At 32.4% G+C, this 14715-nt stretch overlaps 1 protein-coding gene across 1 annotated transcript; it reads right to left on the reverse strand.

Moving 5' to 3' along the window:
- Positions 1–262: 262 nt before the first annotated feature.
- On the reverse strand, positions 263–14098 carry LOC128184340 (uncharacterized). The gene is made up of 2 exons (XM_052853785.1): positions 13869–14098; positions 263–1441 (listed from the first exon to the last, which is right to left on the reverse strand). The coding sequence occupies exons 1-2, from the start codon at positions 13981–13983 to the stop codon at positions 831–833; spliced, it is 726 nt and encodes a 241-aa protein (XP_052709745.1). The 5' UTR covers positions 13984–14098; the 3' UTR covers positions 263–830.
- Positions 14099–14715: the final 617 nt, after the last annotated feature.

Raw genomic sequence — 14715 nt, forward strand, 5'->3', positions numbered from 1 at the left:
TCCTGGTAAATTCAAAATTTACAACATTTCAATTAAATTTAATAAACAATTGCTTTTTATCCTTGTCGAAAAGTCAGACCTGGTCATAGACATTTTACAGGTCAGACCAAACAATATTCAACACCTGATTTGTATTTTCCTTATCGATATGTAAATGTCTCTAGGGCTATAGGTTAACCCATTTTATTCCTTTTGTAAAAGATCTAGCTGTTTTATTGGTGCATCAACAGAAATAAACAGGAAAATGAAACAAAAATTGGACGAGTTTTGATGGTTGTTTTATGTTGTCAAAAATGCCTGGTTTGGAATTTACAAATTCACATTTACAATTGAGCAAGTTTACATTTTGCGATGCTTCACTTTGATAGTCATATCAATTCATACCTTAAATTAAGGATTTTGTTCTAAGACTTATCAAAATAACATTTATATAATAAAGAACATCATTATGCTGTGTTGGATATCCTTATAGATAGATGCATAATGATCAGTGTCAGATTTGGTCAGTGTCAGATTAAGTCATCTGGCACAGCTACGATGAAAATTCAATGCGATTTGGTTTCATTTAGATTTAATAGAGCAACGCATAGAAGATGAAAATTATCACTTCCTACCACAGACTTTCAGAAGTAAATGTTAAAAGGGTAGAACAATCTGTGAAATCAACAGTTTCAAAATATGTAATGGTAATCTCTATATAGTTAAGTAGTTTGATGTACAATATCTTCTGTGATCATGAGAATTCAATTAGGCTTGTTGCATACGATAATTGAATGATGATAAATCCTATACACAAACACCTGATTCTCTTAGATTTCGGTCGACCCCTGTCAGATGTAAGTGTTGGAAGCAATTCTGTCCGCGCATTGTACCATTGTACTTGTGTCAGAACACAACAGAGACAATAGGTAAACGTTGTCCGATTTCAAAACAGTCCTTTTCCCAATATTCCGAAAGTCGACTCCAAGACGTTTTCCAATATTTCGGAAATCAACTGCATATCCCCTCTTTCCTATTTGTCTAAAATCGGCAGCATTCATTCTTTTCCCAATGTTCCGAAAGTCTGCACCGAGGTACCTCTTTCCGATGTTTCTGAAGTCGGCACCAAAGCTCCGTCGCCCTATACTTCTAAAATCCACCGCCGCTCGTTTGTCGTCGGAACCTTGAAAGTCACTAGATGTAGCTTTCAGCAGATCATCGTACACATCATGGAGGTTGTCTACGCGCGATTCCTGTTGGTCTTCCCTCCTGTCTTGGTAAGAGGTTGCTACTTGATTACGTTTTCCTATGTTGCGATATTCCACAGGATCTTGTACCGCACGATGCCTTAGTCTAAATCTGTTCGAAAAGTATGCACGGATGCATTGAATCAAATTGGGATGTCCTCTACAAGAATTCACTGATCGTTTTGTTTGTGGAATGTCATCTTGAAAATCATTTCCTGCAAAAGAAAAAAAGCTACTTTTAATGCTTCATTATTGATACTGTACGTTCGCTGTACATAAAGTTAATAACGAGTTGCTCGTGTCAACGACATTGGCAAGCTCCAATTATCAATCCATAATCTTAGAAACTAGGGTTAGCTATATTTTTATGTCTTTCTCTCAAATTTTATTAGATTGTCCTTCTTTCTGCTCTTTAGTCAGTCTCTCAATCCGTGCTTGATTCCCCACGCATTATTTGTATATTGTATACTCATTTGCAAACTCCTAAAACAATGAAATCCCGATCTACATGATAAAAAAAACTCTGGTGGTCCATTTTACTTTCTTCAAAAAATAATGAGTTAGTATGGGATAAGTATTGCTTTTATATACAATGAATGCGACTGGGCGCCTTGCTTTGAAAATTGCCGATACTCCACAGTAAATGATTACACATGTATAAACTTTTTATCCAATAAGGCATTGACTTTTTCTTCAAACCCAGAAAAGATCTAATACCAGAGGAAGTGCGTAAGTTATCGTTTGGCAGCAAGGCCTGTGTCACTGATAGATTGAAAAAGTCATTCTCCCCGCCTCATAATTTGCACAGAGATCAATGTTGAGACATCCGAATAAATTTGTGCTTCATCGAAAAGCGATCACCACAACGGGGTGTTATTGTAAATCAATGGCTGTGTGTTTCGGTTTATGACCATCAGATCATTACATTGTATCTGTGATCGGTGGCGGTCTTGTTGCATCTTCATCTCTTCAAAGATGTGTTTACTTCGCGTTAAGTCTAATTGATACGAAGTTGTTAAGTGCATTTCTGTTTACAATAAAATTAGTCTACAGAACCGGAGTTTGCTTAAAACACAGACCAAAGACATTCTTAAACTGATCTACGTTTTCAGAAGAAAAATAAATCTGGCATCGCCCATTCATTACTTTGAAACTAATGGGCATTGTTAAGAAGATAATAAAAAATCAGATAGTGTAAGTCATTATAAGCTCTCACTTTTATATTTTTTATTTTTATATGATCAAGGTTAATCACATAAATTTTGTGTTAAAAGATGAAACGGGCTATGATTATATACCTTTGTGAAGCAATATAATCCGTAGCTTTGGGTTGTATTTCTTTTAACTCTTTTGAATATATGGTCATAAAATTTGATATTAAGTTTTAGCCCACCTATTACAACAAGATGATAGGAAGAACTCTCAAAGGTCTTGTCAAAAGGAGCGGTCGCAATTTTAACAACTACAGTGTACATGTAAATGTAAATGTATATAGCTTGAAAATTAGTCTATATATTAGAACCATCTTGTGAATAATGGTCAATGATAAGTAAATAGATATGTATACTGTGATTTCATTAATATTCAAGGTTATCAATTTTCGTGGATAAAGTAAAAATCACAGTTTCAAGGATACATAAATTCAAGGCCAATGACCCTATCAATACAAAATGTTAATAGAAACTGCACTTCAATGAACATTTATTTTCATGGATCAACTTAACAACGAAATCCACGAAAATTGGTATTCAACGAATATTGATGAAACGACAGTATATTGATGACTCTCTCAATCACTTTCATGTTTGCATCAGTTATATAATCACAATGATTTTAATCATGAAATTTATTTCCTGTTAAGAGGGCTCAATGGTCGGTTTTTTTTAAAGTCTATAATGATTTCCTTACGATGAAGAGCTCTATATAAAATACCCAAACATTAAGAGTATTGTGTATTATATTTCTTTACAAAATAAAAGTTTACAGCTTATAGTATCATTTCCAAACAAAATTTAAGGTTGGTCTTGTATTAAGTTTGTTGACCACGTTACGTCAATATACTCTGATCACTTGTTTTTATGATGAAAGAACGATTGGAGAGGGGGTAGGGGCTGGAAACATTTGCACACCCCGACGCTTTGTAATCCCTACGAAATGTGAAATACATTAATCATGAAATTGCGTCATTGTTCACTATAAGTAGCTGTTATTGCTCTCTCTCTCTCTCTCTCTCTCTCTCTCTCTCTCTCTCTCTCTCTCTCTCTCTCTCTCTCTCTAATAGTAAGTATATTACGCTCCTTAATTATAACATGCTTGTAAAATCGATATAAAGAAGCCTTAGAGATTACAATGTGTGTACTAGTAGGAAATGACATATAAACGACTTGTATTTCATTTATATCGTAGAAGTTTGTCCAAACCCTTAAACTGGTTTCTGACCACTTTGTGCTATTTTTGTCGTTAAAAAAAGTAAAATTTTACATATAGACCACTAAAGTGTTTTATTTTAATTTTAGCTCATACAAATTAATGTTCGTGATTTTCTGTAGTTAACCGACTTTTTACGTTCTTTTTAACTCTCCTTTTTTTTCTAATGTCATTTCGTGTTGGACAATGTATTTGGGTCTTTTATTTCTTTCTAAATTTAAAGCAATTGAACGGAAAAAACCTCGCGTAATTTATGAGTTGTATCGTAAACTTTCCAATATTTTTTTCTTTCGTCGTAGCACGATGACGGTTATAAAAGTTGTTCTGCCTTAAATGCATCATACTCTAACAAAGGCTACAGAGAAGTCAAGATGTTAAATACATTGCAGCACACAATCCAAGTCATGAGCGATTTGTATCAAGAGGCACCCGGACGCGGAATAAATAAGTCTCGTCAAGATAAAAAATGGTTTCCCATTCATTCTCATAGAAAATGGCTACCTTTCACAGATCAAAAGTACAGATAAATTGGAATGAAAAGCAGTTGATTGACGGTGTATAGTTAACATCTGTCAATCTCCCGCCGAATTGATGGGACGGGGGAAGCGGAGGATAAATGTTATAACAAAAACGATTTGCGAGGGGGGTTAGGTTTTTAAGCAAAATGCTAATTGAACATATTAACCATAATTAAATTTAATTCAGGTGTATTGTTTTGCTAGCCAATTTATACAATTAATAACACGTCTCTAATTACAGTTATTACAAAAAAAAAAAACCAAAAATACAAATACAACATTTTGCCAGCTTCGTATTTTAAGAGACCAACATCACGTCTTTGCAAACCTTAGAACACAGACAAGTTATGCATGCTTTGTCCTTCTATGCTACAGTGTTTGTTAAACTCTTCCATTGGAAAAAATTCTGTGAAGATTTTCGATATATCTATTTTTTGATATTCCGATTTAATTCTCAAGGCGTCAAACCAAAATGAAACTTCTCGAATAATCTTTGATGTTTTCGATTGATGAAGAGGATAGCAAATCAAGTAAAAAAACATTTACAAATATGATAAAAGTTAATCATTGTTTTTGAGGGATTAGTCTTGGTATGTTTTTGCAATGAGCAACCTTCCCCATGAATTAACTCCCATTAAAAGAGTTGATGAATCGCTGTATTTGAAATACGTGATAGTTGGCGGTGGATTAACACCAAAAATCTTTCAATCGTTATAAATACAGCTTAATTATGCCATATAAAATGAGCATTGATTTTGCCATCAAAGAATCTCTGCTTGGCCTGAATAGAGATAAGTACAGAACACAGGGTCCCTTGATCATGCGCCTCCTTGACTCGGATGCGAGGACGTCATCAATAATCAGAGGAAACTCATTTCCCCAGCAGAGGGCTCTTTGTAAAATATATTCACAAATTTCGAGAGATGCACGCCTACAAACAAACAGAGCATCTCAGAGCCCGGATGTATTTCATCCCAATAATGATCGTACTTCAGCTCTTAAACTGTTGTAAAAGATATATAACCGTCTTTCATATTGTCATCAATAGTAATCAACGTAGTTATACAATCCACGCCTGACGGGTTTCTGCGCCATGCTATTGAGTACTTAAATGACCATACATAATGGAAATCATTAACTAATAGCCATTCTTACATATCTTGTGCAAACGAATTATGACTTGTAATGGGTCTGGTTCCAGAGTGATAAGTGGAGCAAATGTTTTGCCAACAATACCTAATTCTCATCAGTCCAATTCATCGTCGGTGATCTCATCAGTGACATTGTCTCCAACGGAACGAGAGAAGAGAAAATTAATAAGAATAAATCGGGAAATTCATTTTGTTTTGAGATCTTTCTGTTCTTTTAAAGCAATTTCAGATAAAGACAATTAGGAGATGAGTTATGTTATAGGGTTGTTATCCTCCAATTCATTAGTCTTCATAGACTGTGAATTTGGGAATTACTTGATTGTAATAAGCATAAAACTAAATGAGAATCAAGGAAATAACATATTCCTAACCAATTTTAGAATGTCAAAATGGTAAAAATGTACATTCTCGTAGCATATTTGGTCGATAAAATATATTAAGATACAGAAAACCGAATGAAAAAATCCTTGCGTGTTTCGAAATAGAGCAGAATGTTTAGATATTGTGTAACAGATAACGGACACTTGTAACATAAGACAGCTGGAATACCAGAACATTTCTAAGGTCTGTAACCTCCGTTTTTCCCATATACTTAAAAACTTTTAAGAGTGAACGAGATTTACATCTTAAAAAAATCAGAGGCATTGTTATGTCCTTTATCACTTTATCACCCAAGAATTTAAAATACAATTATGGAATTATCTGTCGCGTAAATCATACTACATGTAGCTCTTACTGGGTTTATTTTCGTTTCTGTTTAATTTTGAAAAGATGCATGCAATTGCACCTGTACAAAAATACTTAATCGCTTGTATCTTTTCAAAATTAAACAGAATTGAAAAAATAAGAAAATGTAAGACAGTAAATCTGTATAATAAATTGATGAAGGATTTGTGCCAAGTATCGACGGAATATAAAAATCAATACCATCAATCATTGTTCCCGTTCCTCTAAATAATTCAATACAACCAACCTCCATATAAACGTTACATTTATAGAGTTGTTTTTTAATCATGTTCATTTTCAAAAAATAACTATACTTTATCGACAAATTAATACATCTTCATAATTTTACGTTCATTCTTGTTGAAAATTTTAAGTGTATTATCATTAAATGACACTCTTTTCATGTTTGTAAACAAAATTCTTAATAATTAAAAAAAAAATTTGGTTTGAAATCGGATAATAATGTTAACGATAATAATTTTCGACATGTCTCACGTCTTTGTGTAAATACAGCAAACCCCGAAAATCAATACAGCTATATAAAATGTAAACCGTTCCCATATGAGGTTTCAAATACAAAAGAAGATTGTTTTGTATAAGATGGCGTAATGCCATTATCATAACAGAATACACTACATTATTCGCTTTGACGAGAGAGTACGTATTAGTAATCTAACGAAAATAAAAAATCAAATAATTTTCCTTGTTGTCTAGGAAGAGAATTTGTAAGCTTTGATATTACCGGATTACCTTGACAATAATTCTGAGAAAATAGAACAAATTATAAAGAAAAATCTCTTTGATTGTGTTATCAAAATTATCCGAACGGAACAAATATTATGATTCGGATTCGATGCGATGGCAATTAACTCTATCTCGTGTTACAGATATGCCCATCAGGCTAAATTGCATGAACATGTTCATTTTTTTTTTATTAAACAAGGCTTTATTTGATAGGTCTTTATTCGATTAGACGATCGAATCGATGGAACGCAGTTTCCATGTTTGTTTTCCTATGTAAGTTGAAAAGGTATTAGACAACCTAAATGATTATTAACTGCATTTGCTGTAGGAGACCAAGACATAATTACTTGACTGAATTATTTTGTTGTGTGAGCGAGAGGCATGCTTAGAAAACGATGGAATTAAACAACTCGTAAAATACAAATTGTTTCCAATGCAGAATGTTTCTTGCTCAAAACACAACTACGTCTGAGTGAATGTGACCACTTTAAATAAAATGTGATAAACATAATATGGATGTAGAAAAAGTTAGTGTTGTATGCTTGTCTGACATTGATCTTTGTGGTAGTCATAATACATTAATCGTTTTAATAAAATGATACAAATTTAGGAAAATAAAAATTGGTTAATAAAATATGATATAGATACAATGAGAGTGTTAGACGGAGAGACAACACTGAAACTATGCAATATTGCTCAAGTAAACATTCATGAGTTTCGGCGTCAACGGATACTGTTTATCCATTGGAGTCCAAGCATCAGCTCTGCTGCGTCATGCGGCGACGGTGAAATGATAACGAATGTGAAAAAAAGTAAATTTGTCTGAAGTGAGAGTCGGAACGTCTCTTGAACTCTTAAAAAAGTAGTATTTCTGAATAAAAAAAAAAGAATCACGAAGTTGGAAAAAACAAATACCACGTCTCACATGTCAATATGACGTAGTATTTGTTTTGAGCCACTCCTTTTTCCAGTTACGTGACTTCTTGATCAATATTATTGAGGAATAAATTCAATGGCTACTCAGTTTATTCGAGTATGAACTGGATTGGGTAGTTTATTTAAAAAATTAACTTCAAGTGGATTGTTACGTTTTATTGTGAACTAGGTAACTTATATTATAGCGTTGCCCTTCCAAACTGACACTCTTTATTTCATAACTGAATGTCTTAATTTTGAATAAAACTTTACTGCTGACGTGAATTCTACGGCGAACCGTACGCGCATTATTAACGCCCATGTAACAATTCGTTATGTTACACGGTGCCAAGTCTGCTGCTAATGCTGAGGGTAACAGAAAGGATTATAAACTGCGTCTTAACCAATCAGATTTCAGTATTTAACATAAAAGTTTAATAAGATGAAATGGTTTATTAACCACGGATATATAGTAAATAAACACGGATATATAGTAAATAAAACTGCTACTCTACAGATAATTACTCAATTTGATCTGGGTAATTATAATGCACAGTTCAGTGTTTATTTTCTCACTTAAACGTAGATTACATTGTTATTGCAATAAATCCGGGGGGGGGGGGGGGTTGCGAAATAAATAACAATAAATCCGGGGGGGGGGGGGGGCGTTGCGAAATACGATATTTTACATCAATTATATGAAGCCAATCTGTACGAATAAGGCCATATAAAAAAATATTTTTATCTCTTAATTACAAAAAATGATTTCGTTACTACGAGTTAATTATCTCGTTATTACGAGAAAAGATCTCGTAATAACGGAAATGATCTCGTTAATACGAGTTAAATATCTCGTTAATTAGAGAAAAGATCTCGTAATAAAGAGAAAATATCTCGTTATTACGAGCTAATTATCTCGTAATAACGAGAAAAGACCTCGTTTTTACCACTTAATTCTCTCGTAATTACGAGAAAAGATATCGTAATAACAAGAAAAGATCTCCTTATTACGAGTTAATTATCTCGTTATTTCGAGAAAAGATCTCGTTATTACGAGAAAAGATCTCGTTATTACGAGAAAAAGATTTATATAAAATGATGGGTTTCTGAAAAGACCTCCAAGTCGACTGGTTCACCCTTTCGGTCTACGTTTTTCTTTCCAGTAACGTTGATTCAATTTTGATTAATTTTTAAATAACAACGGCCATTATTCATAATTTTTTTTACATAAAATGATCGGATTTGACATTTTATCTGATAGGAATAAGTGGATAGAACTTCATGTTATTCTACTTTTCATCTTAAATATTATAATCCCACTCCGAAGTAAATACCAGGCAGTCCTAGTCGTAAAAACACAATTTCATTTGGTACAGATGACTTAAATGACTATATAGTTTCAATCATGGACAAACAGGATTAACCCGAATTGGTTTTATAAGTTCATACACAAACTATTTGTATACTGAAAATAACATTTTGTATATAAGAGTCTGAAAACAAATTACATGCATCCTTCTTAATAATAAATAGTTCAATTGCAGTAATCAATCTGCTTTGCTCCTTCCTCTAATTTTTTTTTAACTGCTTGGTCCAATTTTATATCAAATTTTGTGTATGCTTTTGATTGATGATTATGGTAAGTATGTTTATAATTATGGACATTACAGTAGTTCATACATTTACATAAAGAGAGAAGAACAATGAAACACGCCATTTTGAATAGATCTTTTCTCGTAATAACGAGATCTTTTCACGTAATAACGAGATAATTAACTCGTAATAACAAGATTTTTTCTCTTAATAACGAGATCTTTTCTCCTAATATCCAGATCTTTTCTCGTAATTACGAGATAATTAAGTCGTTATTACGAGATATTTTCTCGTTATTACGAGATCCTTTTTCGTAATAACGAGATAATTAACTCGAAATAACGAGATCATTTCTCGTAATTATGAGATAATTAAGTCGTAATAACGAGATCTTTTCTCGTAATTACGAGATAATTAGGTCGTAATAACGAGATCTTTTCTCGTTATTACGAGATCTTTTTTCGTAATCACGAGAAAATTTAGTCGTTATAATGAGATCTTTTCTCGTAATTACGAGATAATTAACTCGCAATAACGAGATCTTTTCTCGTAATAACGAGATAAAAAAAATTTTTTTTTATTTTTCCTTTATCTTGATACAAAACTCTTCTCATAAGAAGATTTATTTTGTCTAAAAATGGCAACGACCATTCAGCTCTCCTAAGTCAAAATGCCAGAACCTTTACATAATGACTTCAGTAATATGTTTCGTGAACTTATTGATCAACTCAAAAGATTTTATATGTGTATATATAACAGTTATATCATCTACATGTACATGTTTTTGAACATACATTAAATATGAATTATTAAAGTAATTATTAAGATTGACAGAGTGGTCAGCGTCCTGTGTAATTGATTATTATAATGGTTATATGCGTAACTCCTGTTGGCGATATGGTATTGAATATTAACATTGTGGTATGCATTAAGCGATTAGATTGCTTCAATGACAACTATAGATATAAACGTTGCATTTGTCTTGTGTCGCATCGATTATGAGCATATCCATTGATGTATTAAGAAAATGTGGATCATTACACATGTAAATTCATTCTTTAGAACTACCCGAAAAACGTTTGATTATTGCAAAATGCGTTGTTAAACTTCCTATCAAGAAAATTTATACATTTACAGTTATTATAGTAAGATGCATAATAAACCTGAATTAATCTTCAAAGCATAGATCAATTATTAATGTGGGTTTTTTAATCTGCGTCGTCTTTGAAGCACCCACAATGCTCTCTGATTAACATCTTCTGTTTAAGTGTCTAAATGTGTTTTTACTACATGATGATTCGGTATTTTTTACTTAAATACACGTTATTTCAAGTTATTATGGCATTAGTCGAACAAGGGATATGTGTAACCGGTTAATTGCAATATATTTGGACATGCTTGCATTTTCTAGTAATTGGGTCAATTACTCAAAAACTGGAAAGAAAAAGGAACTAAAAGTGCTTTTGGATCTGCGTAGAACTCCCACTTCACTATACACTTATCAAGGACAACCCTCGTGGTATTTTACCTGGCCCACTGATCAAATAAACCGTTTCTTTAAGGCTGGAAGGTATGGAACAATCAACGTTAAGCAGAAATGCACCGGGTTCATGTTGTTTTTGTGAGATTTTTTTATTCCAATTATGTATTTATTTGACAAGAAATTTTTATACGAAAGCTAGAGGGTTCTGTGTCAAATAGATAATAAATTGTAAAAGTTACGTTTGTACACTTGAAAACTTGTAGGAGTTTGTTATCGAGCTGCAGAACTAAATTAAACAACGTCTGTTCTAACGTCTTTTGTATTTTGTTACACAAGACATTTGGGAAAAACGAGGGTTTTTTTTAATTGAATTTCTTATCCAAGTACACTTCGTTATGTAAGGCTCAAACTTGGATAATGACATTCTTTTATTACATGTACGAGTGTTGGTACAATATAGCGCTGTAAGACGAAGATAGTTAGTTCAGGTTTTGCACGATGATCACTCTAATAAAATTTGTTAAGATTTACTTATACCTCGTGGGTTCAACATGTTTCAAATGTCAAAGTGCTGATACGAAACTTCAAAGCGATGTAAATGTCATTTTGATTAAGAAGATTCTTCGACATCTGACATTGTATCCTACATTTCTATCTCAATCCTAATTTCATTTCAAGTTGTAGAGGTGGTTGATTTACTAGTTCACGGCCAGTTTCTCACCACATTTAAAAGTTTTGCTACAATAAACAGGGGTAGTTGTGTTCTGCCATTTAATGTCCGAAGCGTAGTACTATAAATTGATAATCGTAGCATCATATTGTAAATTTTCAAATGTTTTAATTATCTTAGCGTCATATTGTAATTTTGATATAAATTATTGATCGTAGTGTCATATTGTAAAATTAATTTACTTAGTGACATTCGGTAAGTTTTGATAAGAATTAATTATCATAGTGTCATATTGTAAATTTTTATATAAATTAATGAACTTCGTGTCGTATTGTAAATTTTGATATGAATTAACGGTCTTACTGTCATATTGTAAATTTTATATGAATTAACGGTCTTGGTGTCGTATTGTAAATTTTGATATAAATTAATGAACTTCGTGTCATGTTGTAAATTTTGATATGAATGAATGGTCTTAGTGTCATATTTTAAATTTCGATATGAATTAATGGTCTTAGTGTCATTTTGTAAATTTTTAATTTACTGGGTGGGTGTAAATGTTTAAGTATTGTCAAAAAGAGTCAGACTGGTTGCGCATGTGGCGATCAGATCTAACGCGCGGTATTCAATTTGTCTGCACCGCTTTGTGTGTCATAGGACCGACGACATCCAAAAATAAGCATTCAATGCTTATATTTATATTTTCATACTGATGTCTATTTGTGTAAAATATTGTGTATCGCCTCTATTTAGTCATTACCAGCGCCCTTAGTCAGGAATATAAAACATAAATGGAACAACCATATCAACAAATTATATAGTTAGCGTCCGCGACAAAAAAGTAGTGCCATAAACTTTGTGGAGGATATTTTTTTTATTAAGGAGTAGATAAATTTAATGATTGTTTTCCAAAAGTACATATCAAATTGGTTGTGAAAGATTAAAAGTTTCATTTAATCTTACAAAAATAAATATACTTAAAACACGAGAATACGTTTGTATCAGTGCTCATGGCGCATGAATTAGCAAAGTGTATTCATAGAAAATTGAACGTCGCAGATTTCCAATGCACACATAAGGAGAAATATACACTGAATGTAAATATATGCCGATAAACTACAATGAAACCCAGGTATATTTGTTAAATTTAGAATATGTTAACACTTATACATTCAAGCGATATTATTAGACTCTCTGTTGCGAGTTGTTTGCATCTTAGCTCATTACTCATTAAAAATCTTTCGAAATTTAAAGTAATTTACTAACTTAAAAGTATATTTTGGGTAATTAATCGATCTTTTTAAACCGTACCTGTAAATTGGACCTGTAAATATTTACATTTACGAATACATGTGATTTGATTTGATTTAAATTGAATATATTTTATTATGCAAATATATATTGACATAAATGGATTAGGCAGCAGGCCGTGCCTATGTAAGCCTTCTCCATGTGCATGTACTCTGTAATAGTCTTATATATCTAGTTACTCCATGTGATTAAGATATGGTTAATATATCTACCATCTAAAGAACAATGTTATCGGATTTACGTAAGCAAGATTACGAATAAACATGATTCTATTGACAATAACCTTAAATGACCTTCATAAAATAGCAGTATAAAGGTAGTTTTTTTTTTTATAAACATACACTTTTATCAGTGCATAGGTAGGCATCTAATACAATGAAACAATGTATAATAATAGCTATTACATTTTAAGGTTTAAAAGGTAAAAAGAATGTTCCTTTATTTTTTCTTTCTTTCAAATTTGTCTCTTCATGATTTCTTTCCTCTTTCTATTTCTATTACTTCAGAGGTAAATATATATTTTTTACAGGTAAAAAGCTATTTACAACTTTCCACATGTTTTAAAGACACGAAAAAGAATGTAATTTAATTTTGTCAATGCTAAAATATTGCAGCATTTGTTTAGCTGAAACATCTGAATCCCCAAAGGAACTTAATAAAACAAATACACGCTTAATTGTACTTTAATTACGACCTCAATAGTGAAATATATCAAAATGCCTTTCTTACTCACGGAACCAATTAAGAATAAGAATGCTCGGGAGAATAAAATCTTTTTAGTCAATTTTTAATTAATTTCAAACTCTTATTTCGTAAAGTTACGGTGGCATCGAATTAGAGATAGTTAGTGGAAAGTACATGTAACTCTGTCCCTAAGAGGTCAGTAAAATATAACGCTAATATTAAGTCACTTACAAATATATCATACTAATTTCATAGATGTAAAAATACAGTATACTAATATACCCAATACTTTGACAAGACACATTGTATGTTAAAATGTTTTTTTAAATAATTTATCCAATTTAGTTTTGGGGTAACTACATGTAATAAGAAACATTAAGTTATGCCCAAAGAACATTTGTAAGAAGGAATAGTACTTACTTAAATGATCTTGCAAGCTTTGGACCGGGTCATCTATAATAGAATTGCACAGAGAACCTGAAAAATTAATGAGTACACACACGAGCCACAAATTCACAACGCATGCATAGGACATGGTTTCTTCGGTACTGATGTTTCAACCTATCAAACACAAATTTCATTTGATATTTATTTCTCGACCCAAAGGTAGGCGTTCAACATCCAGCGTATCCCATCCACCCCGCTTACGCTTACATTTCAAACAAACCAATGAAATACCTGAATCAGATATTGGATTACTTAGTCGATATCTCTTTGGAGGAGTACTTTGTTTTCTTGATTCTTGATGAAAAGTCGATACTTAGGCGAGGTTATGCTTCACGAATCGGCGGGGTTTTCCAAAGGAATGCATTTCTTACACAGGGTTTATGGATTAAAGTTAAGCTGTTTCAACAAGAAGACACCCACCGATTTCACGATCACCATTAGTTTAATTGCATCATTGGTCATGTCACTTTTTATTACCGTAAGATTTGAGTAAGATAACAGAATATAAGGGTCGCTGCCTAATTTTACAACCCTGGCATTCAGTTACGCCAATTAGAATATGACGTTGCAAGTTTAAAAGGTTTGAACAATGTGAATGCCTTGTCCTTTGCGATCATGATTTTTTTCCTACGGGATTTCAATACATGCCATTGCATTATGACCGGAAAGACACTCCAATTTGGAACATGTGTTAAGCAGTGTAATATCGGAATTAAGTGGAGGTCTTCTATAATTAATGTGACTGAACTCGCTGATACAATGTTATGTATACAGATTTAAACAGACTAAGTAAAATGACTCCACTCTTCCCGAGAATGTC

Source organism: Crassostrea angulata, chromosome 1, assembly GCF_025612915.1.
Source record: "Crassostrea angulata isolate pt1a10 chromosome 1, ASM2561291v2, whole genome shotgun sequence".
Classification (NCBI taxonomy): Eukaryota; Metazoa; Mollusca; class Bivalvia; order Ostreida; family Ostreidae; genus Magallana; species Magallana angulata.